The following is a 24,492-nucleotide window of genomic DNA, read 5'->3' on the forward strand; positions in this document are numbered from 1 at the left end:
AGTTTTCACATTTTACATAAATAAGGAGTTTTTTTAAATTGTGTTTCAAAAATACATATTATTTATTATTTACAAACTTATCAAATCTTCTCCTAGTGGAAAATTGTCCAAAGAATCCGAAAATGCATTCCGTTTTCCGATTAAAAATCATGTTCATTGAAAAAATCATGACACTTTTAGAAGTTTAAAATAATGACATCCATCAACATTTTCTTAACTATAGTTAACTAACTTTATAAACCTTTCAAAAATTTATGAAAAGTTCTTCTTGAGGTACTTTGAACACTTCTCTATCACGGTCAGTATGTTTCTGAACCATTCCTTACGTATTTTAATTGTGCTCTTCATTTTACGGAAAAATCGCAAACCTATCAAAGTCACCCCGTTTTACGGTACCTTCAAATAAAAAGAAAGATTAAATTGTGAGAAGAGCTAACGACGAGAATAAAACAAAATTAAATTATCAGTCAAAATCAATTATGAACTGAACTGTATTTTGGGTTGAACTGTAATTTCTTATTTGAATAAATGAACAATTCAATATTATTTTTATGAAAAATCTAAACATTATTTAAAATTGGACCGTTTTTAGGCTTGTTTATCAACTGTCAATAATACACAGGGTGGCCACCCAAGAGGGGAAATCGATTTAAAAAACATGTTTTTCAGGATTTTGATAAATTTTTAGGTATTTTTTTAGAACTGGTTTTGAGAAATGTATTTTGAATTCTGGGTTCCTTTCTCAATTAAATTATGTTTTGTAGAAGAAAATGTGGATTTTTTCCAAAAGATTCTATAAACATATGAAACAAAGAAGCTTATAGCACCATTAAAATAACTCCAGAAATGATTTTTCGGTTTCTATTAATCTCACTTCTCACAAAAAAAATGTTTTTAAAGGAAAATGTCCACGAGGGGGGGAGAGGGGTGGGGGGGGGTCCTGAGATTTCAAAAAAGTTTCCACGTGGTTTATGGATTGTCTCCTATAAAAAAGTAAAGAAAAAATCTAATGTTATTTTGTTGAATTGAATATCCTTTTCATTATTTTCATAATTGATAAAGTTTTTATTATATAAAACACTTTTAATTTCGCTACTGCCTTTTTAAACAAAAAACTTGAAACAGAGTTTGTCAAGTTCATCACAAAAAGTGTTTGAATATTTTTTTTTATGCTGTGATGAATTTTATAACAAACGGTAACTCGAAATGAAATTTGTGACAATTTACAAAATTATTAATTACGTTTTTTTTTTTCAAATGAGAAATTCGGGAATATGCCGAAATCCACAAAAAATCAAGAAAAAATTTGGGGAATTGTTCCTTTTACTATTTTAATCTAGGGGAAAGTGGGGCAAGTGTAACAAGCTAAGGAAATCCTCATTAAAACCCATTAAAACGTTAAAACATCTGTCGGATTTTTTCATAATCACCTTATTTCAGGTCTTGACTAAGACTTTGACAGAACAAATTTTGAAAAAATCCTGTTTTTCAATGTTAAAAATTGATTTTAAAATTTCTGATTTTCCGTACGTTCTACTCAACTAGTGGGGCAAGACGAACAACCCGTTGGGGCAAGAGGAACGATGCATGAAACAACATGTTAATTTGCTAACAAGTGAACTGCTATCACTTTGAAACATCAGATTAGAATGTATTTAAAACGTTTCTTTCACTTTTAGGTTTAATAATAATATTTTACTAAAAATTTGATCGTTTTTACGAAAACAAATTATTGCTTAGATGATAAATAGTAAATTTTCATAGTATCACTTTATTTTGTAGGAACTTTTTTTTAAACAATTGTTTATCAGTTTTTAAGAACTTTTTTGTATTTATTTCCCAATAAAATATGTTGTTGCAGAAATTCGTATTTTTTCCATACTAAAAATCCATATGGTACACTTGCCCCACCTGAACAAGATTTCTAAAAGCTCTCAACAAAAAAAAAACCAAAAGTTAAATCATACTTTCTAATAGGTGCAAATCATTGGTTGGAACACTACTGATCTAGGAAAAATAGGCTTTTGATAAAATGAGCCTTTAAACGAACCGTAAGCCTTATTTTGTACTTTCCAAATATTATAAGAAAACAAAAGTTTTTAAAAAACTTCATTAAATCTTATGCTCCGTGGCGTTTACGTCGTTTTGGCGGTTACGTGGTAGTAGAATTAGTTAATTGCACTGCTAGCATCAATTCCTCATACTGGAAATAATCAAAATTGTAAAAATTACGGCCGTACGAGCGATTGTTCCTCTTGCCCCATATGGTCGTCTTGCCCCACCTTCCCCTATCTATCCTAGTAGTCCTCAGGAATCCTGCGAACTTTTATATCAAAATGGGTAAAAAATGTGGATTTTGCTTTTTTTAAATCTTTATTAATCTTAAACTTTATTAAACTTTTTTATAAAAATATAATAATTTCATTTACATGTCAAGTAGTATGCCTAAATGCTTTTCATCTTTGTTATGCTTTTCGTTTTGTTACCTACTGTTCACATGTTTGGACAACTTTTTGAAAATATTAAAAAGTGATAAAATTGTAAAACTGTCAAAATAAGTTTAAGAATTTGTTTTGAAAATGTTTCGAAAATGTGTGTTTCCACAAATTTCGGATAAAAAATGAAGTATAAATTCTTTTAAAAAACATTAAAATATCAACAACTTGATGTATAAACATTGATTTTCAAAATTAAATCTAAAAAAATAATATATAAAGCTTGATAAATCATATTTTCACACGAATACTAAGATTTTTTCTAAGATTAATGATGGGTAAAGATTATAGTTAAGAGTTAACAATTCCTATTATTGAAGATACTAGAAAAGGTGGGAAAAGTAATGAATTTTAAAATGAGATTTGAGTGGCCACCCTGTATATCATTTTTGTTTCCTACTTTTTAATATGAATGTTGACATTTTATATGCATCATCAATTTTTTTTCTTAATGTGACATTATTCTTTTTATTTTCTCTGTTTACAAAAAGTTACGAAGCATTCTATTTTATGATTTTTTTTCAAATTAAAATCCAGCGTTTTTATTATTGAAAAGGTGAAGCATAAATGCTTTAAAAAACATTAAATTATTAACAACTTAATTTTCAAAATTAAATCCAAAAAATAAAATAATAATCTTGTTAAAAATATATTTTTACGCGAATACCTACTAAGATCTTTTCTAAGAATAAAAATGTTTTTAGCGTATTTTGGTAGAGATTAATGTTTTGAGTAAAAAATCCTGTTATTACAGAAAAAATTAAGAAAAGGCGGGAAAATGTAGTTTTTTTTCGCATTCACACAATTCTTTACAAAATTGTATTCGAAGATTTGCACGAATACTTTGTGCATGGTAAAACATGCTCGATATAAAAGTTCTGAAAATACTGCGAAGTTTCGAGAGAAATGAAAAATTAATAAACAGAATTTCAAAATGGGATTTGAGTGGCCACTATGAATGCTTTGTTATTGATCTTTTTTTTTAGCCGTGGTTTTCAATTCTTGTTAAAAAAAATGTTTTATAAATTGATAAAAATATATATTTTTTAATAAAACATATTCCTTTGAAATGTTTTGAATTTTATTTAACTTAGACGTTTGTTATTGACTCTTATTAAATGATTTTATTTTTTTTAGAAAATTCATGGTTGCTATGAAATTCAAACAGCGATAGTTTCAGCATGTCCGGAAAAGGTTATCGCTGTCCATCACACCACGGCAAATTTCGTGAGACAAAGCCAGTTTTCCCCCTTCCCGTCATGGATAAAATCTAAACCAGCTTGTTTACAAAGGCTTTGCTGGTTGGACCAAACTCAAAGGTCACGACATTTTGCAGCCGAAAATTGCATTCTGACGTGGGGCTTTTCTCTGCTGCTAAAAACCGTATCGACACTCTGCCATCATAAAACAAGTCTATCGATTTTTTTTTGTGTGTTCGCGTGTAATCCACACCTGGTGTAACGAAATTAACTTCCGCTACTGGATTATAGAACGATTAAGGGGCCTTGGGTGGTCGGGCTGGAGGCTAAATGAGTTATCAATCAAGGCTGTTTAGTTTGAGCTTGCCCTCTCTTTCCCACGCCATAATTGAATCAATTTCCATTGGTTCCACATGGCTGCGCCACGTGCAAATCTCTCGTATTCATTTTTTTTTTCGCGGGTTGAGCGAAATTTCTCATCGTGCATCGGCGAGTGCGTTTAGTTTAGTGTTTTTTTTCAACAGCTTTTAGTGCCCAATTAAAAACCCTGTATAAAAAGCGATCGGCTGTAGCGATACCTTAGAAAGAGATGGAGGGGTAGCTCGTCAATTGTTGAACAGTTTACAAATTTTAGTAAGATTTTGTTCAACAATTGGTGAACAACCCTATAGCTGCGGTGGCTGCCCTTGTTACTTTCCAGCATGTTTAAGTTATTCGCAAAAGTGTGTTTAAATACTTTATCTATCAGTTCAGTGAGTGGTTGATCTTGAAAACATAACCTAGCATAACTACACGCGCAAGCACACCGGGTCAAAGGAAGGTCCTTGGTAGTGGTAGCTCCGACTACGCAGTATGTGACTAACCTAATCTTACTCTTAACAGTTTTAAGCTGTGCACGGAAAGAAATTTGTTCAGAAAGTGGCAATTTTTCATCAATAAATGTTCGCCATTTCTTCGAAGGAATTTCTCTCCGTGCAAGCTGCGTTTTCTAGAAACAAGAATTTGGGAAATACTCGATCATATTGAGGTTAGCTTTTCTTCGCGAAGTTAAAAACCATCATTCATTTCGTCCATTATCGCCACTCAACAAAGTTCAGCAAAATTCAAAATCTGATCAACTTTTTTTTCTCTCTTTTTGTTTCATATTCAAATTATTCTCGTTTTTGGATAATCATTTGGTGTCACACACACCTTAAACAACACCCCAACAACAACAATCAACAAAATAAACAAACCAATCGTGCATCATTGGCCCTCACAAATTTACTAAAACGAAAATCGCGCATCCTGAATCCTCTCCCCCCTCCTCCAAACCTCAGAACTACTGGTGGATGGCGACACTTTGCACGCGGACCTGCGCTCGGCCGTGGGCCGCCGGTTGGCCGGTGGGCTGTCTAATAACAACAGTGGCGATTTGGGTGGTACCGATCGGGAAGATTCGCCCCTGCAATCGAAAAGATCGAGTAGGTTAAGTTTTTTTATTTTATTTTATCCACTCTTTTTGTTTGTGTTGTTTGTTTTGTTATCTATTTGTGTACTTACAAAAATCATTTCTTTATGTGCTAACACAATCAAGTTGTCATTTGTTTTGCTAAACAAAACTGCACTACTAAATTCACACACATACACTATTCATGCAAATCATCACCTGACTTGAGAAACATCACCACCATCACCGCCACCACGCCATATCGTCATCACTCACATTGAATTGTTAGCGCACTAATCATCGTGTGTTTGTAATTCAATTCTCATCATTCGACACTGTCGTTAACATTGTTGTTTGTGTCCACGTGACTAATCGTCTTCTCTGTCCTTTATGTGTAGTGTAAACTTCTAAGAATACTGATTTATGTAATTTTTCGTCAAGTAATCAACCAGATACATAAAAAAGAATTTAAATGTAATTCGTTAAACCAGCAGAAAACATTGAGTTGTGGATGACAGCTGCTGATTTGTACCAATTGTTTTCCACTTCCAGTAAAGTTATTTGTTTAAAAAAATGTAAAGCGGATTGAAAAAAAAAGCATGAAAATCACCATGGACTTTGCAATTAATAATTTTAAAAAATACTCTTATCACCATGCGAAACTTAAAGGCTAGAATTGGAAAATTAGATATTTGGGTCATCAGGCCAGAAAAGGTTAAGGAGTTTTTTTTAAAAAGATCCAATAAACCAAATTTTCAGATATTGCTTTTTGGGTGTTTTGTAATACTCCTGACTCAAGGCGGTTCCAAAAACACCCACAAAGCAAAAACTGAAAAAATTGGTTTATTGGACCTTTCAAAAAAAAAAAAAAAAACTCCAGAAATGATGTTAAAAGACACAAACAATAAGAAGAATGTCCTAAAAATTGAAATAATTTATTCATGCAATTTTTAAAACATGAAAAAATGTGGTCATGCTTTTTTCAAACATCTTTCTTGGTGATACACCATTAAAAAGTGATATTTTACAAGATGTAGTTCATTAAAAACGCTGAAATCCAACATATCTATATTTTGACTGCAATTGATTTTATTTAAAATTAATTCCATAAACTTCGAATTTTTAAAAGTATTATAATTTTTTTTTATTAAATTTTTAATAATTTATTATTAATGAATTTGAAATATGTTTAAATTTTATATTGATTATTTTTTACCATTCAATTAAATTTAGAAAAATACTTCGCGTTTTGGCAAAATATAAAAAAACATCAGAGCTATTACGATTACATTAAAAAAAAACTTCAAAATTAACAAAAAAAAATCTTTTATAACAAACTATTTTTTTAACCTTGTGAATATAAACATTAGTTGCATTGCATTGAAAACTATTTTAAATTACGTCTTCATTTACTATAAATAAAGAGATTTATTCAAATTTTGAATAAACATGATCTTTGAATTTTTCCTCAAAACTATTTTTTAAACTGTTTAAATCAAGCTTCGCGTTTTAAAACTATCCAAAATCAATTCCTTTAAAAAATATGTTTTATTTTTCAAATTAGAATATATTTTGCTAAAGACCTTTTAATTGCACAAAATTGCCGCAACACTGATGTGAAAATGCTGTGTTCTGTGTGACACTTCACACCACTACTTTACTGGTTCAATCCAACTTTCGAAAATAAAAAAAAACATGTAAAAAATTAAATTACAAGCCTTGATTACGTTTCATTTTTTTCACGCGTATAGATACTTTACATTCATTAGTTTTCAAAATATCGCGGTTTTGACGGATTTTGTTTGCCGGAAAAAAGTATTTGTGGGACTGTATGGTGGTAGTTTAAATGTTTTAAAGGAGTTCAAACATGCTAAAAATGATTATAAAAGCAAGAAAATGAAGTTGAAAATTTTAACTGGTTTTCAGTTGATTAAACTTTAATTTATTTAGGCCGATTTCATCTTTTTCAACTTTTTTTTTGTTTTTATCAGAATCAGGATCAAAACAGTTTCTAATAAGCTAAAAAATTCCGCTAGTTTCCCGGGAAATCGGTTAAAAAGTTCCCGTTCTCTGAGATTGTTGTAGGGGAAGGTGGGGCAAGACGACCATATGGGGCAAGAGGAACAATCGCTAGTAAGGCCGTAATTTTTACAATTTTGATGATTTCCAGTATGGGGAATTGTTGCTAGCAATGCAATTAGCTGATTCTACTACCACATAACCACCAAAACGACTTAAACGCCACGGGGCATAATATTGAATGAAGTTTTTTTCAAAACCTTTTCTCCTTATAATATTTGGAAAGTACAAAATAAGGCTTAGGGTCCGTTTTAAGGCTCATTTTATTAAAATGCTATTTTTCCTTGATCATTAGTGTCCCTACCAATGACTTGCACGTATTATAAAGTATGATTTATGTTTTGGTTATAAAGTATGATTCTTGTTTAGGTGGGGCAAGCGTACCATATGGATTTTTAGTATGGAAAAAAATACGAATTGCTGCAGCAACATATTTTATTGTGAAAAAAATACATAAAAGTTGTTAAAAACTGATAATCAATTGTTTAAAAAATTGACCATACACGAAAACGATATAATAATATCATGAAAATTTACTATTTATCATCTAAGTATTTTTTTTTGTCAAATTTTTAGTAAAATATTATTTTTTTATCTAAACATGAAAGAAACGTTTCAAATACATCCTAATCTGATGTATCTAAGTGGTAATAGTTCAATTGTTAGTAAATTAGCATGTTTTTTCATGCATTGTTCCTCTTGCCCCAACGGGTTGTTCGTCTTGCCCCACTAGTTGAGTAGAACGTACGAAAAATCAAAAAATTTAAAATCAATTTTTTACATTAAAAAACAGAATTTTTTAAAAACTTGCTCTACCAAAGTCTCAGTCAAGACCTGGAATAAGATGATTCTAATAAATCCGACAGATTTTTTTACGTTTTTAATGGATTATAACGAGCATTTCCTTAGCTTGTTACACTTGCCCCACTTTCCCCTAACCCCGGGAAATTGGACGCTCTAAAACATTGACTGTATTCATTTCATGCTATTTTTAAAACAAAAAAAAACGTGTCATGGTTCATTTTTCAAAATCATTTGTGGACAAAATACATTGACAAGATATACAGTGAATAATGTGTAATTTTACAAGGTTGAAAAAGTTGATGCAATACTAACCTTAACTTACGTGGCAACGAAAAAAAAACACATTAAAAAATATGAATTTACACATTTCCTATAGACATAATTGATTGCAATTCATTTTTTTTACAAATTTATAACTATTTTTAATCAATTTATTGATATGGATTATTTTTACAATTAAATAATTAGATTATTTTTAGATATTTCCAGAAAAACTTTTAACAAAAAAAAGTTTTTTGATTTTTTTTGAAAACAAAAACCAAAAAAGTCTTAATCATATTTTCATTCACTATTCTTTTAATTTATTTAACTCAAATGATTCAAATTTTAAAAAATAAATAATGTTAAAGGTTTAACCTCAAAACCTTTACAATAAAAATATTTTGTGAATTGTTGAAATCAATATTTTTAAAACAATCCAATTAATGCCTTTAAAAAATAATAGGTTTAATTCTAGTTATTACAATATATTTTGCTAAAATAACTCAAAATTGCACATGATTGGCGTTTAAAATTTTGTGTTTTTGCAACATTTCAAAGCACTGCAAATTAAAAAAAAAAACATGGTAACATTTTATCTGGGTACATATTTTACCTCCAAAAATTTGTAAATTTACCACTATTTTATTGTTAGGTAATTCAGTCTAAATTGAGGTAAATTAAACATTAAATTAAAAGAATTAAAAATCTTTAAAGAGGTAATATTACACCTTCCAAATTTACACAATGTTTTACTGTGTACTGGTCCAATCTTTGGAAAAATAGTTTTAGAGAAAAAATAAACAAATTGAATAATTAGATAATCGTTATAGTGTGACTTTTTTTACATTATAAGAGTTTACCTCAGACAAAAAAAAGTGTAATATTACACATTTTCTGAGATGAAATGACATCTAGGAATTGGTACATATTTTCTGCCACAGTTACTGCCGTTCTACGCATAATTGTCCCATGTTCAAAAAAGTGCAACTGAGAAAAACGCGATTGAAATTTTTCGTCAGATTTCTGTGTTTCTACGCATAATTGTCCCGTGGGTTCCTATTCGCCCTATGTGTCCCTAATCACCCCAGTTAGCAGTTTATCACCTTTATTTGTGATTCTCTTGCTTTACAAAAGGTAAACAAGACATAATGTTTAGTAAAACTAATGATTCCGTGTAAGAAAATACTTGGTGGGACAATTATGAGTAGAAGTTTAACGATGGGACAAACAGACTTGGTGTTGTTTTTAATGAGTTTCCGAACAAAGTACCAGATTTTATGTGTTTTTCTTAAAGTACACATCAAACTAAACTTAAAAATGTCATAAAGTCAAAATCGATCAAAACTGACATGGGACAATTATGCGTAGAACGGCAGAGTAGTTCAGAAAAGGTATACCCATTCCAAGATGTATTTTTTATCAGAGAACGTGAAATATCACACATTTTCGTGTAATTTTACCTTTTATAATGTGTAATTTAAATTTTCCAGTATAATTATTGTAAAAATAGATCAAAAAGAGGTTGTTATAAACTTCTTAAAGGAACATTTTTTTTAAATGTAATAGCTATACCACCCTGTATAAGGAAAACAGAAACAAATTTTTGCTGAAGATGTAAAATTGGTCCGATCCGAATTCATAGCTGTCGAATATTTCAACGGTTTCAAACAAAATAAAAAAATAAATTTGAAATATACTGTACAATATATCAATATTTCTATCTTTATATACTGATTTTTAATTAAGTTGACATTTCAAACCATACATTGAACTCACATTTTGACATTGTTTACCAATTTGAAAGTGTTGGTGTCTTAGGCAAATGTTACAATTGATGATTACAGAGAGTTGTAACAAGTTTTTACAACAAAACTTCAAAACATATAACTCGAAACTATTAGTATGAATAAAAATTGTGAACAAAAAAAAATAACTATGTGTAATTAGTTTTAAACAAGCTTCTCTGAACAAAAATAGCGTCCAAGTATTTCTTTTTGTAGAAATAAACATACTGCACAATTCCGATATGTGAATGCGTTACAGCTTGAATCTTAGTTAAGTCTCAAACAGCAAAAAAAAAATCATCATTTCCATCTGTTATCATCATCACCGTAGATTAAAATCATCGAACTAACATAAATCTTCTTCGCATGAAGAATGGAAAGTGCACTTCAATTTTATAAGCTTTTATAAATAAAGAAGTATTATATCTGTTAGCTTTTGTACCACTTCCACGTCCCGTAGCGCAAAACTGTTCCTAATTTGTTGCTTCTGTCCTACTTTTACCATGTTGTCCTGTCCTTATGAATTTATTATTGAATCTCTTCCAGGTTTCTTGTATAACCTGTCAAAAATCAATTTTTTTAATCCAATTTTCCACCCTTTCAGGCGCCACCTGGGACGGCGAGCAGGAACTCCGACCGCACCCTTCGGCAATCCACGGCGATGACGACGCCGAATCCGGCTACTTTGAGCGTCTCGGAGCCAAAACGGAAACCGCCCTCGAAAAGTTCTTCACCACGTGGGGAACGACCTGCGCGAGCCATCCCTGGATCGTCCTCCTGCTCGGTATGATCTTCATCGTGACGATGGGCTTCGGCATCACTTTCCTGCACGTCACGACGAATCCGGTTGAGCTGTGGGCTTCGCCCAACTCGCGATCCCGCATCGAGCGGGAGTACTTTGACGCGCACTTTGAGCCGTTCTACCGGATCGAGCAGATGATCATCCGGGCGGAGAACTTGTCGAACGTGGTCCACAACACCTCGAACGGGGTGATCGAGTTTGGGCCGGTGTTCAACAAGCAGTTTTTGCTGGACGTGTTTGAGCTGCAGGAGGCGATCAAGGCCATTGAGGTTAAGATTGGGGGGAACAGGACGGTTGGGTTGAAGGACATTTGCTACGCGCCGTTGAGTACGGACGAGGCGACGGTTGAGCCGGAGAATTGCGTGGTGCAATCGCTGTGGGGATATTTCCAGGACGATATTGATAACTTTGACTCGGAGGACGACGATCCGCTGGGATTCCAGACGAACTATTTGGACAACTTGGTCAAGTGCTTTGGAAATCCTTTTAATCCTGACTGTCTGGCGCCGTACGGTGGGCCGATCGAGCCTGCGATTGCGCTGGGTGGAATTCCGGTGACGAAGTCGGCGCTAGACAAGCCCAAGTACGAGCAAGCTACGGCTGTGATATTGACATTCCTGGTGAAGAACTACCACGACAAGAGTAAGCTCGAGGGAGCTCTCCGCTGGGAGGAGAGCTACGTTGCGTTCATGAAGAACTGGACCAAGGCGAACATGAGTATCGCGTTCACGTCGGAGCGATCGATCGAGGACGAATTGCAGCGGGAATCGCAGTCGGAGGTTTCGACGATCCTCGTTTCGTACATCATCATGTTTGCGTACATTGCGATCTCGCTGGGCCACGTCAACCAGTGGAGCCGAGCGTTGATCGATTCCAAGATCACTTTGGGCTTGGGCGGTGTCGTGATCGTGCTGGCTTCCGTGGTGGCTTCGGTCGGAATATTCGGGTACATTGGAATCCCGGCGACGTTGATCATCGTTGAGGTTATTCCGTTCCTTGTGCTCGCCGTCGGAGTTGACAACATCTTCATTCTGGTACAAACGCACCAGAGGGACACTAAGAAGCCAACGGAGACGCACGCGGAACACATCGGACGCATTCTCGGTCGCGTTGGACCATCGATCCTGCTGACGGCGGTCAGCGAAAGCTGTTGCTTCTTCCTGGGCGGTCTTTCCGACATGCCTGCCGTACGTGCCTTTGCTCTGTACGCCGGAATGGCTCTGCTGATTGACTTTTTCCTGCAAATCACCTGCTTCGTAAGTTTACTAGCGCTGGACACGGCTCGCCAGGCGGACAACCGGCTCGATGTCCTGTTCTTCCTGCGAGGATCGAAAAAAGACATGCCCACCGGAGCCAACAAGGAAGGACTGCTGTACAAGTTCTTCAAGAGCATCTACGTGCCTTTCATCATGCAGAAGCCGGTTCGCGTCGGCGTGATGGTCATCTTCTTCGGCTGGCTGTGCTGCAGCATTTCCGTCGCGCCCCACATCGACATTGGCCTGGATCAGGAACTCTCGATGCCCGAGGACAGCTTCGTTCTGAAGTACTTCCGCTACCTCGGCCAATATCTCAGCATCGGCCCACCGATGTACTTTGTCGTGAAGAATGGCCTCAACTACTCGCACGCGTACGATCAGAATCTAATCTGCGGAGGTCAAAACTGCAACCTGGACAGTCTGTCAACCCAAATCTACATCGCAAGTCGACGACCGGAGGAAACGTACATCGCACGCCCCGCCTCCTCCTGGCTGGATGACTACATTGACTGGTCAGGAGCGCCAACCTGCTGCAAGAAGCGCACCGACGGCAGCTTCTGTCCCCACACGACAGCCTCGTGCAAGTCCTGCCAGATGAACCTAACCGATCTCAACCGACCCAACCAAACCGACTTCCGGCGCTACGTTTCGTTCTTCCTGCAGGACAACCCGGACGATCAGTGCGCCAAGGCCGGTCACGCCGCGTACGCCACCGGCGTCAACATCCTGCAAGACAAATCCAACGCTATCTTCAGCGACGTGCAAGCCTCCTACTTCATGGGCTACCACACGATTCTCAAGACCTCATCCGACTACTACGAAGCGCTCCGTTCCGCCCGAAAAATCAGCACCAACATCACCAGCACGATCCACGCCAAACTCCGGCTGGACGGCCGTCCCGAAGCGGAAATCCAACAGATCGAGGTGTTCCCGTACTCCGTATTCTACGTGTTCTACGAGCAGTACCTCACCATGTGGCCGGACACGCTCAAGAGCATGGGCATCTCCGTGCTCTCCATCTTCGTCGTAACGTTCCTCCTGATGGGCTTCGACATCCACTCGTCGCTCGTCGTCGTCATCACCATCACCATGATCGTCATCAACATCGGTGGCCTCATGTACCACTGGAGCATCTCGCTGAACGCGGTCTCCCTCGTAAATCTCGTGATGGCCGTCGGCATCAGCGTCGAGTTCTGCTCGCATCTCGTGCACAGCTTCTCCGTGTCGTTGGAGGAAACGCGCGAAAAGCGAGCCGCGGACGCCCTCACCAAGATGGGCAGCTCCGTCTTCTCCGGCATCACGCTCACCAAGTTTGGAGGCATCCTCGTGCTGGGCTTCGCCCACAGCCAGATCTTCCAGGTGTTTTACTTTAGGATGTACCTCGGCATCGTGCTGTTCGGTGCCGCGCACGGTCTCGTGTTCCTGCCGGTGCTGCTCAGCTATATCGGTAAGTCAGCTTCGAGAGTGAAAAAATACTTGACAAATGTGTCGATATAAATGTCAACTTGCGCGAGATTGGTGCGCTTGTTCAGCGCTGCTACTCATGCTAGATCTCATCATCCGGAACCACTAACCGTAACGATTTAGTTGTTTGTTTTTTTTTTTTTTGCATGCTTTGAATAGTTTTGAATTTGTGTTATTGTGTTGTGTTCGTTTTTTAATTTGTTTATTTAAATAAATCAGCAACACAGTGTAATACCGTACGATTAAGTCGATTTATTTCTTTCCAGCTGATTTTCTAAGAGTAATTTTCAGTTTAACAATATCCAACAATATCGTCACTCAATACTTCAAAGTGTTGTTAGCGATAACCTTATTGTGATTCGATAACGATAATAATATTATGTCGTAATCGTAACCAAATTAGGATAATTTTATAGGCGCCAAACATCGATAACTCATTCAAAACTACCTTATTCATACAAAATCCTCTCAAGATTAATAAAGCTGTTGATGAAATTTATTTTGATCAATTGACGCGAAAACTGGTGTATTTCTTTACATAAGAGTTTTACGTGTTAAATACCTTTTTTTAGCGAATGATCGTTTTTTCGATACTACTACTAATTTTTCAAAACAATGAAAAATCGAAAATTTTCGAAAAAAAATACGGATATCTATGAAAATTTTTATATTTTAGCCTGCCAAATTTTGCTTCGTTTGATACTCTTATTGCAAGTTGTTCAAACTTGAGTATATTCGAGCAAAATGCGGTATTTTGTAAAAAATAGTATTTTATTTAAAAAAGCTCTCGTAAAATAAAAACGCATGCAAAATTTCGCTTCGTTCGATACCCATATTGCAAATTATTAAAATTTTAGTATATTAAAAAAAAATACAAAATTTAGGGAAAATTTTGTATTTTAACATGCAAATCTAATAAAGCATAAATGCATACTAAATTTCGCTTCGTTCGATGCCCTTATTGCAAATTATGAAAAAATTTATACTTTCGAAAAAATACGATATTTTGTAAAAAAAAATCATAAAAAAACTCGTAAAGCAAAAATGCCTGCAAAATTTCGCTTCGTTTGATACCCATATTGCAAATTATGAAAATTAGAGTATTTTCGATAAAATTACACAGCTTTGTTAAATTTTATTGAGCAATTGTTCTTTGAACCTTAGGCCGTTGCAAGTATTTTTAAAAAGTTATGTCGCCACCCCCTTCAAATTTGATCTGGTAAATCAAGGGGCAACACAATATTTTTCCAAAAAACTTCAAAATTTCCATGAAAATAGAAGTCTTTTATGCACTGATAATCATATTTAGCATGTTTGGGCTTGTTTAAAAATGTTTTAAATTTTTATGAAATTCCTATGTAGGGTAGGGTAGTCATCAATGAGACACTTTTGGTTTTCAACTTTCAACGATTTTTCCATTTTTTCATCAGCATGTTTTAATGAGCTTTTTGTTGCATTTTCTTTCTTTTAATGTGTTCTAACATTGACCAAAATATGAGATCGATCCGACATCTACAGCCAGAGTTATTCAACTGTCTCATTGTAGACGCACTTGGCAGGAACAATGAGACAGCTGGGGAACAATGAGACACACTACGAAAATCAAGATTTTTCTAGTAACACATCATGTTTTTGTATTGTTCCATTACAGGTAACTTGCCTTGAACATTTTAGAGCAATTTTGCCAACATGAAACTTTAATTAACAAAAGTTATACTAAAAAGTATTTAAATTTTGTAAAATTCGTATATTTATACCAAATAATTTTATATTTTTGTTAATTGAAGTTAAAACTCTATAAATATGCCAAAAATCACTTTTAATTCATGTTTTGAAAGATTTCCATAGATTTTGAAAAGTTTAATGAAGAAAAATCATAGTGTCTCATTGTGACCCATGATCTGAAATGAGTGGGGAACAATGTGACAGTCCTGGATACTGGGTATATTCTAAATTTTGGCCAAACCTAATGAAAGGACATTGTAGCCCAACTCAATCCCTATGGAACGTCGAAAGAAATTTGAAGAAATATTAGTTTTGGTGTTAATAGCAGCCTACGAGCGAAAAAGTAATTTTTGTCCATAATTTACTTTTACACCCCAGAATCAAACATTTATGAATAACTTTTCAAGGGAGCGTCCATAACCAAAGCCACTATTATGGCAGACGTGTATCCAGTAGACACACCTTTCCCCCAAATATGAGCCTGATTGGTTGAAACTACGACTTGTTAGAGCCATTTTATCATTGTTCCCCGTGTCTCATTGATGACTACTCTACCCTACAGCACCTCAAAAATTTTATATTTCGCAAAAAATAAAATTTTCGTCAATATTTAGATATTTTGGAAACTAATGATGGCAAAACAACTGCACAGGTGTATAATGCATTTTTAAACACTTTTTTCATTAAAATGTTGAAACCATGGCTCGTAATTTCAATTTTTATGCTTTTTTTTTGCTCTTTTCTTTAAACATAATTTTGAAATATTGTAATCAAGAGTAACTATTTGAAAGGCCAAAACATTTATTTTCATCATTTTCAAAATTTGGGCTAAAGTTAAGCATTTTATCTTAATTTTTTTCTTGTGATATCTCGAAATAAAACACATTCCTTGAAAAATGCAGAATTGGTGGAGAAATTTTCTACGCAAACATTGAATATTTTAAAATTTTAGGCCGATGTAAATATTTTTCAAAGTTAATTTTAAAATAAATCTGGGGTTTTTTTTGGTTTATTGGACTCTTTAAAAAAAAAACTCCAGAAATGTTTGTCAAAAATTTACCGTTTATAGAAAGTTATTTTACAGGAATTTTTAAAACTAAATTTTTCCAACTTATTTTACAAAGTAATTTGTTAATTCGTTTAATCTGTTTATACCTCACTTTGCCATAACAAGGCTGTTTAGCAAGATTTAAACAATGCATTGATGTGATCTGACTTAACTAAAAATTCTAATAATTTTGATACTCGACAACAATGTCTGACCTGCATGATCTGTGACGTAACATTCTAGTACTACACGGCAACAATTAAGCTTTTGTTTCATTTTCATTTGTTTTTATTTCGATTGTTACAACTTGTGGTTTCCAAAAAACTGTGCGTTTTGTGTGTTCTAAACTCTTGGATTCTAAATTACGTTCTCTCCATTGTCTTTTTATCCTTCTCTTTTTGGCATCGCGAAATTGAAAAAAAAAATCACAAATATCCTAACCTCAACCGTCGGACCCCATCGCGTAAACTATCCAAAACCATTTGCGCCCCCCACCACCATCAAATCAACAACGCCACAGGTGCCCCCATCAACAAGGTGAAGCTGGCCAACTACCGGCGGCAGGTGATGCAGGACACCCAGGAGACGTCACTGTCAACCGTAAGCAAACCCAAACCACCACCACCACCAACCGCGATCATTCGCTGTAGCTCTTGTTGCTGTCGTGACTGTTGTACTAGATTCACGCGCCGCACTCGCACCACCACCACCAGCAATAATAACTCTAGTACTAGCACGGTTCTGGGTTGCACCCGGTCGGCTTCGTTTGTGGTCGCTAGTGGGCGAGGGTTTGACCAGCAGCAGCGCCGCTACTACTTTGGCATGGTTCCCATCGAAACGTCGTCGCCCGAGGCGGTGCTACCAGTTAAGGGTGGTAGTAGAAGGGGGCGGAATGTTGGAAGGGAGCGAAGGAGCTTCTGGCGGTGGATCAGCGGGTGGCGAAGGGTTAAGCAGGACTACGATCCGGCCAGCACCAGCTCCACGTTCTACTCCAACCCGGACTACTGCCTCGGGGCGACGTTGAAGCTTTGAAACGCTTGCCGCTTTGTTTTGTTTGAATAGTAGCTTAGTACTAGATTAGTGGTTTGTAGAACATTACTTTTGCTTTTAATTCATTGTGGAACAACTAACAAACGCGTGACATTTGCATGCATAATGTTGGGATTGTTTTCAAATGGTGTCATGGTGCTCATTGTCATTCTAGCGTGCGTTTTTCTACACCAGGTGTAAGTTATAACTAGCTGAATCTAGTACTTCATTTTTTAATCCATCAAATATACTGCGTTGAATCAATTTGTTTGTTTTTTTTTTTCTTTAAATTTTTCAAATATTAGATGCTTCATCTATTCCCCTCCAATTTTCATGAAACTTTTTTCTAATATTTTTTTTGAAAGCTAAGAGGTTCAAAAATTCTACTCGTAAACTCGTAAACAGATTCTAATATATTTGAAAAAATATGACAATACATGTAAAAATTTGGAGCAAACATATTTTTTTATTTCTTGACAAGTTTGACATTTTCCTACACCTTTTTTTCTGCGTTGAAGAATAAGTCCTAACATCTTTTTTAAATAGATCAGATTTTAAAATACAAAATATTTGTTTGTCAAATCGTTTTTATCCATTTAGTACAACACTAATTCACCCTTTTATGTTTTTTTTTCGTTTGAGATCAAGCCATAATATCAATTTTAAATTTATTAAAATATATTTAAAATTTTATAATATTTTAGTTGGTCTAGTACTGCACTGATTACCTAGTTATTAGTGTTTCGCAAAACATCGAGTAAACGTGTAAATTGTGTAACCAAAATAATGTTTTCCTTTGTGTCTTATAATAATTTTGAAATCTATTTTTGAACTTTATTCAATTTTTAAAAAATATATAAATATTCTGATTTAACCATGAAAGAAATTTTTTAATCAAGTACCACAAATTTAATTGTTTATTTTTAATTGTTGTTTTGTAATAAATAATAATAAATTTGAACTGCGAATTTGAAGGATGCTTCCAACAAATGTGTTTATGATAAATTAGGCCGTTGCAAATATTTTTCAAAGTTTATGTCGGCCGGCCTTATAAAAAAATCAATCAAACTGATTTCAAAACTGAAAAATAAATATTGTTAGTTGATCTAGTACCGAACCAATGTTAGTGTTTTTGTTGTATAGTACTTGATTATAAAATACTAATATTGATTTACTGGTTTTGTCATAAATCGAGCATGCATTTTGGAACATTTAACTTAAAAAAATCCTGAATATTTAGAGTTCAAATTAAAAGAAGCTACAATTTAGTTAACTTTGTTAAAGAAATTTTAGTGCCAAAGCAAATATTTGGATAAAACATCATCTGAGTGCAAAATTTAAGGGGCATTTCAACAAATTTACTGCTTTTAAAGACAAAATTCTAATATTAATTTCGATATGAAAAATGTTAAAAATCTCAATCAATAAGATGTTTAACGTCATGATTCGAATTCCCGGACGCTTCGAAACCCGGACACTTCATCTTGTTTTATTAATTATTTGGATATAAGTTCGTATTATGAATGTCAAAACTGTGTTATTTGATGAATTTCAACATCAACTTTCATTTAAAGTTTGTTTAAACGCTGTAGTCAATGCCAAAACAATTAAATACAATAAAATAATAATTTTACCAAAAATGCGAAACATTTCACTTGAAATATTTCATAGGCGTTCGAAGCACCGGGAAGGCAAAGCAGAAATTTATGGTTTCGATTTCCTTAAATTCTAGCAAATTTTTATATAAACTATCGATTGTTTTGATGTTAACAGCTTATTTGATATCTAAAGAATGCCATTCACTAACATTTCAGTCCAAATTTGTGCGATTCATAACTAAAATCGAGTGTCCGGAATTCGAAGCAAAAGTGTCCGGATTTCGAATCAGCTTTTATCAGTGTCCGGGAATCGAAGCACAACAAGTCACTTTAATTTTAAAATTCTGATGAAAAATGGTTTGAAAAGACATAGTTTGCATGCATTTTCTTGAAACTGACTGTTTATACTACATTCTGATGATATTTCTACATTTACAACTTATTACATGATTTTTTGCCAGCTATAACAAAAATGATATGCTACTAAGTGTCCGGATTTCGAAGCATGACGTTAGATGGCTATTAAATCGTTTTTTTTTTATTGAGTATATATTGTGGTTGATCTAGTACCGCATTATTTTCAGGTTTTTGTTTTATAATTGAAATAAAAAACACAAAAATTAAGAAAAACAATCAAAATAGTTAAAATAAACTCAGGGTTTAAGCGTTAAGATTAAGTACCTTTTTTAAAGAAATCTTTTCTCCAGGAAATTTTAAAATAACGTATGTGATTAAACTTTCAAAATGAAGCGTGAAGCGTGAAATTCGTGAAATCTGAAAAATTCCGTGAAATTTACCAATTTTCTTTTTTTTTTTCAAATCATTGCCTAGAAATAACAACAAACTAATATTTCATCCATGAAGACTTTTTGAGTAAATTTTATAAATTTTCAATTGAAATGCCATTTGAAGAATTGTTAGCAAAACATACATACATTAACATAAAATTGTTACAACTTTTAATGAGAAGTGAATGCTATGTGAATGATGTTAACAAGTATCAGCCAAAATAAAAAATATATTTTCGGAATCATCAAGTTATCTCAAGGATCATCAAGTTATCATCAATAATTTGATTGCAGTTATTCTTACATCCAAACGTTTTTTTTTAACAAATTTTGGCTTTTTCAACCAAAACTTGTTGAAATTGACTAAACATGTATTTTGTAATAAGTTTTTTGAAAGATCGCACAGATTTTTTTAATTGAATTGATTTAATTTTGGAAACCAATTAAAAGACTAAATGAATATTTAGTATTTTTGATGTTTTAACCACCTTTCAAGAACATTTCAGATGAGTCCTGTTTAATTTTGACGATATTTGATTATTTTGGTGAATGGTTTGGTGAAACCTTTTTTTTTGTTTATTTTGTTCTGATTTGGAATAAAAGTATGAAATTTTACGAAATTTCGATTTACATCGAATTATTTTTGGTTTTTTATTTTAGTTTTTGAAAAGTGACATGAAATCCTCAAAAAAAAATTCTGGGCAAAATGTCACAGAAATTTCATGTTATTTTTAGCATTTTGACTGGAAGATTGTTAAATCTTGCTCTGATATAAAATACAATAAAATACAATATTGATTATTAAAATGAGAATATTTAGAGCCCATCCATAAACCTTGTGTCCCGTTTAAATTTAGTGAAGAATTTTAATCAGCTTATTCAAAAATAATATATAATGAAGTATAAAAGTAGTTTCTGGAATTTTAACATATGATTTTTAGGGCCATTTTAACCTTTTTCGCGATGTGTGAAATTTCCGTGAAATTTGGTGTTTTGAAATTAGGGTCCATGTGAAATTAGCAATTTTTGAGCGTGAAAAATCATTAAGCCTATGTATGACCTTCTAAACAAAGTTATATAGAAATAGCTAATCGTAGAACAACTCTTAAAAAAAAAGTTTCATGAAAATTGAACGGGATTGTAGAATCACTAGTACTACTTTTATTAAGCACTGTCTAAGCTGGTTCGTCATTTTAGGTTCGTGGCATTACTAAAATCGTAGTACTAGATCTCTTAATTTATCAGCAATGATTTCTTAAAAGTTGAGAGAATTGCAGTACTAGAGTTATTTTAGTACACTATACATATTTCTGCTAGTTATAACTTAACATTGTTGCTTTAGTTTGTTTTCGTTTTTCTTCGACATTTATACGGCATATTTTCTTTAGGTAAGCTTCAATTCTTCTTACTTTTTTAAATAACAATGTAGTAATAGAGTGCAATCTAGTACGACACGCCGGTAGCGGGACACAGCCAAAAACCCTTCGGTCATTAACAAAGCATTCTTCAATTCTTTTCACCAAAAACAAAACCAAATAAACCAAACAAACTTTCTGTGAATAGAGTCAAAATTTGAGCGCACCTTCTCAAAACCTAGCACTGCTCTAGAAGTGCACCCAAATCACAAAACATAGAAACCAGCAGCAGCAGCACGACCACGACACCGTGTTGCATTTGATTTTTGTATTTTGGCAAATCGCCGTGTGTTCTTTTTTTTTCTTTCTCTCAATTGCAGCGCTGGGATGAAAGAATCTTTGTGTTTGATCACGTTGAAGCCGATATCCATGGTTAATAAGTATATACAATTCTATGTGCGTGTGCGTGTCTGTCAAGTTGTAGGTGTGTGCGTGTGTTAAGTGTCAGAATGCACTTGTACACACACAACCGGAATCGGCTACCTCGAGGAAGTGAAAAATTATCCCCCCACAACCCCACAGACAAATCAATTGGCACACCCAAATACACGTAATTCTTCCAAGAAGATAGCTCCTCCCCCCGTCCATGTGTATGTTTATTTGTTGTCCAGTATAACAAACAACAACAAAGCAGATAAAACCAAAAATATAGATGATAGAAGCCAAACTGCCTAAAATAGAGAAGCAATAAAAAAAATGAAACGAAATGTGATTAATCGTGCGTGAAACGCGTAACACTTGAGACTTGCAAGAGAGAAAAAAATGAGGGATGAAAATAGCAACAACGTCGAAACGCATCTACTGAAGGTGAGAAAAGCAAAATTGGATTTTTTTCAAACAAAATTTAACTAAACCACCACTCACTGGTACAAGTAGAATGCGGCTGTAGGTGAACAAAATAGGATAGAAAAGGCTATTCTGTACACACTATTTTCTGTTGCTGACTATTTACATTTGTATATATTTTCGTTCCTGAACACTAACTAAATTTAATTTCTATTTAATTGCACAATGTACATAAAAAATACAGAACAAAACTGTCATACTATAAAATTAAAAATATTTTCAGATTTTCAAAAAATCCTCATATTTGGATATTGTCAATATTGTCATATTGTCAATAAAGACGTTTTTTTTAATGGCTCTTTATAGCATTTAAGGTTAATATGGTTATTTCTACTCAATTCGTTGACATTTTCACACAACAAAAGTTCATTTTTGATGGCCGCATCAGGCCTCCTTTTATTCAACAGAGAGATTTTAGTGATAATTGCTGAACACATGAGAAACTGATTTTTGTAGACCAAAACTCGGAGCGTATGGTGGTGTGTCCCCACGCTCCTTCCTCCCCTGTACATTCAGAATTGTGTTGTTTTACGAACACTCCGTGCTCTTTTCCGTGCTCAAACTCAACCCACTTCAACGAATCATTTCTGCGTTAAAATTTACGCAGTAGGTCTGGCCATTTTTACGTCTGTGTTGTTTCAATGCATTTTAATGCAATGGCACACAAGAATTGTTGATAAATTTCATGAAGAATTTTAGGCGCAATCTAACCTAAGGTTTTCTCCAAGAACCCTTCGAAAGATTGGCTAAGCTAGGGTTTGATTAGATTAGATTATAGAATTGTAGGTTTTAAATTGTAACTTTCTAACTAATTTCCTGCTTTTTTGTACAGTTAGTTTTTCGGTTGTCTTTTTAACTTTCTGTACAGAAAAGAATCCGTAAAAAGATATTTTTTAAAATAACAGATTTTAAGGTACTGGCCACCAATGGGATTATTTTTTAGCATTCTAAATTTTCAAAAATTCTAAAAAATCCAAACTAACTAAAAACTCCATAAACTTAAAAAATACAAATCAAAAATGTAAAAAAAATAAAAAAATGATAAATTCAGAAAATTAAAATAAAAAAATTCTAAAAATTGAAAAAAAAATTAAAATTTGAAAAAATTAATTTTGAAAATTTTTGAAAATTCTAAAATTTTTAAAATAAATTAAAATTAAAAAAAATCTAAAAATGATAAAATTTTTGAAGATTTCTAAAATTTAAAAAATTTTCAAAATTTTAAAAATTCTAAAATTTTAAAAATTTTAAAAATTTTAAAAATTTTAAAAATTTTAAAAATTTTAAAAATTTTAAAAATTTTAAAAATTTTAAAAATTCTAAAATTTTAAAAATTCTCAAAATTCTAAAAATTCTAAAAATTCTAGAAATTCTAGAAATTCTAGAAATTCTAGAAATTCTTAAAATTCTAAAAATTAAAAAAATATAATTCATAAAATGCTAAAAATTCTAAAAATTCCAAAAATTTCAAAAATTAAAATTTTTAAAAATGCTAAAAATTTTATAAAATTCTCAAAACTTTTAAAAATTCTAAAAATTCTCGAACATCTAAGAATTCTAAAAATTCTAAAAACTCTAAAAATTAGTTCTTAAAATTCTCAAATATTTCAAAATTCAAAAAATGCAAAAAATTGTAAAAATTATAAAAAATTTTAAAAATTCTGAAATTTTTAAAAATTTCAAAAAATTTCAAAATTTCAAAATTTTTAAAATTCTCAAAATTCTAAAAATTCTCAAAATTCTAAAAATTCTCAAAATTCGAAAAGTTCGAAAATTTTTAAAAAATCTAGAAATTCTAAAAACTCTACGAATTCTAAAAATTCCTAACATTTATTCGAAAATTTTTAAAAATTCTAAAAATTCTTAAAGATTTCAATTCTCAATTCTATATGTTCTAAAAATTCTAAAATTTCCAAAAATTCTATAAATTAAAAAAAAATTCTAAAAATTAACAAAATAAACAAAATTAACAAAATTCTAAAAATTCTAAAAATTCTAAAAATTCTAAAAATTCTAAAAATTCTAAAAATTCTAAAAATTCTAAAAATTCTAAAAATTCTAAAAATTCTAAAAAATTTTAAAATTCTAAAAATTCTAATTTAAAAAAAAAATTAAAAATTCAAAAATTCAAAAAAATTTAAAAAAATTTAAAAAATTTAAAATTAAAAAAAATCCAAAAAATCGAAAAAAAAATAAAAAAACCCTAAAATTCTAAAAAAAAAGCTAAAAAATCATTAAAAACTCATAAAAAACCTAAAAATTCAGAAAATTGTAAAATACAAATTCTAAAAATTTGAAAAACTCTAAAAATATTATAAATTCTAAAATTTTAAAAATTCCGATGATTTTAAAAATTCTATAAATTCAGAATATTTTTAAAAAAATGTTAAATTCTCATATTTTTAAAAATTAAATAAAAATCTAGATTCTTAAACGTTTAATTAAATAAAATTTTAAAATTCAAAAAAAT

General features: G+C 32.7%; 1 protein-coding gene across 5 annotated transcripts in view; it reads left to right on the top strand.

The window, feature by feature from the left end:
* Positions 1-24,492, top strand: part of LOC6036483 (NPC intracellular cholesterol transporter 1) — a 78,738-nt gene that overhangs the window by 51,653 nt on the left and 2,593 nt on the right. The window contains exons 6-9 of one of the 5 annotated variants that reach the window (XM_038258144.1): positions 5,014-5,157; positions 10,656-13,556; positions 16,867-16,946; positions 21,497-21,548. In XM_038258144.1, the coding sequence (XP_038114072.1) occupies positions 5,014-5,157; positions 10,656-13,556; positions 16,867-16,946; positions 21,497-21,548 (3,177 nt within the window). Of the gene's footprint in view, positions 1-5,013; positions 5,158-10,655; positions 13,557-16,866; positions 17,430-21,496; positions 21,549-24,492 lie in introns of all 5 variants that reach the window. The other 4 variants (XR_005277834.1, XM_038258146.1, XM_038258147.1 and 1 more) reach the window with 4 other exon arrangements.

Source organism: Culex quinquefasciatus, chromosome 2 (genome assembly GCF_015732765.1).
Source record: "Culex quinquefasciatus strain JHB chromosome 2, VPISU_Cqui_1.0_pri_paternal, whole genome shotgun sequence".
NCBI classification, from domain to species: Eukaryota; Metazoa; Arthropoda; class Insecta; order Diptera; family Culicidae; genus Culex; species Culex quinquefasciatus.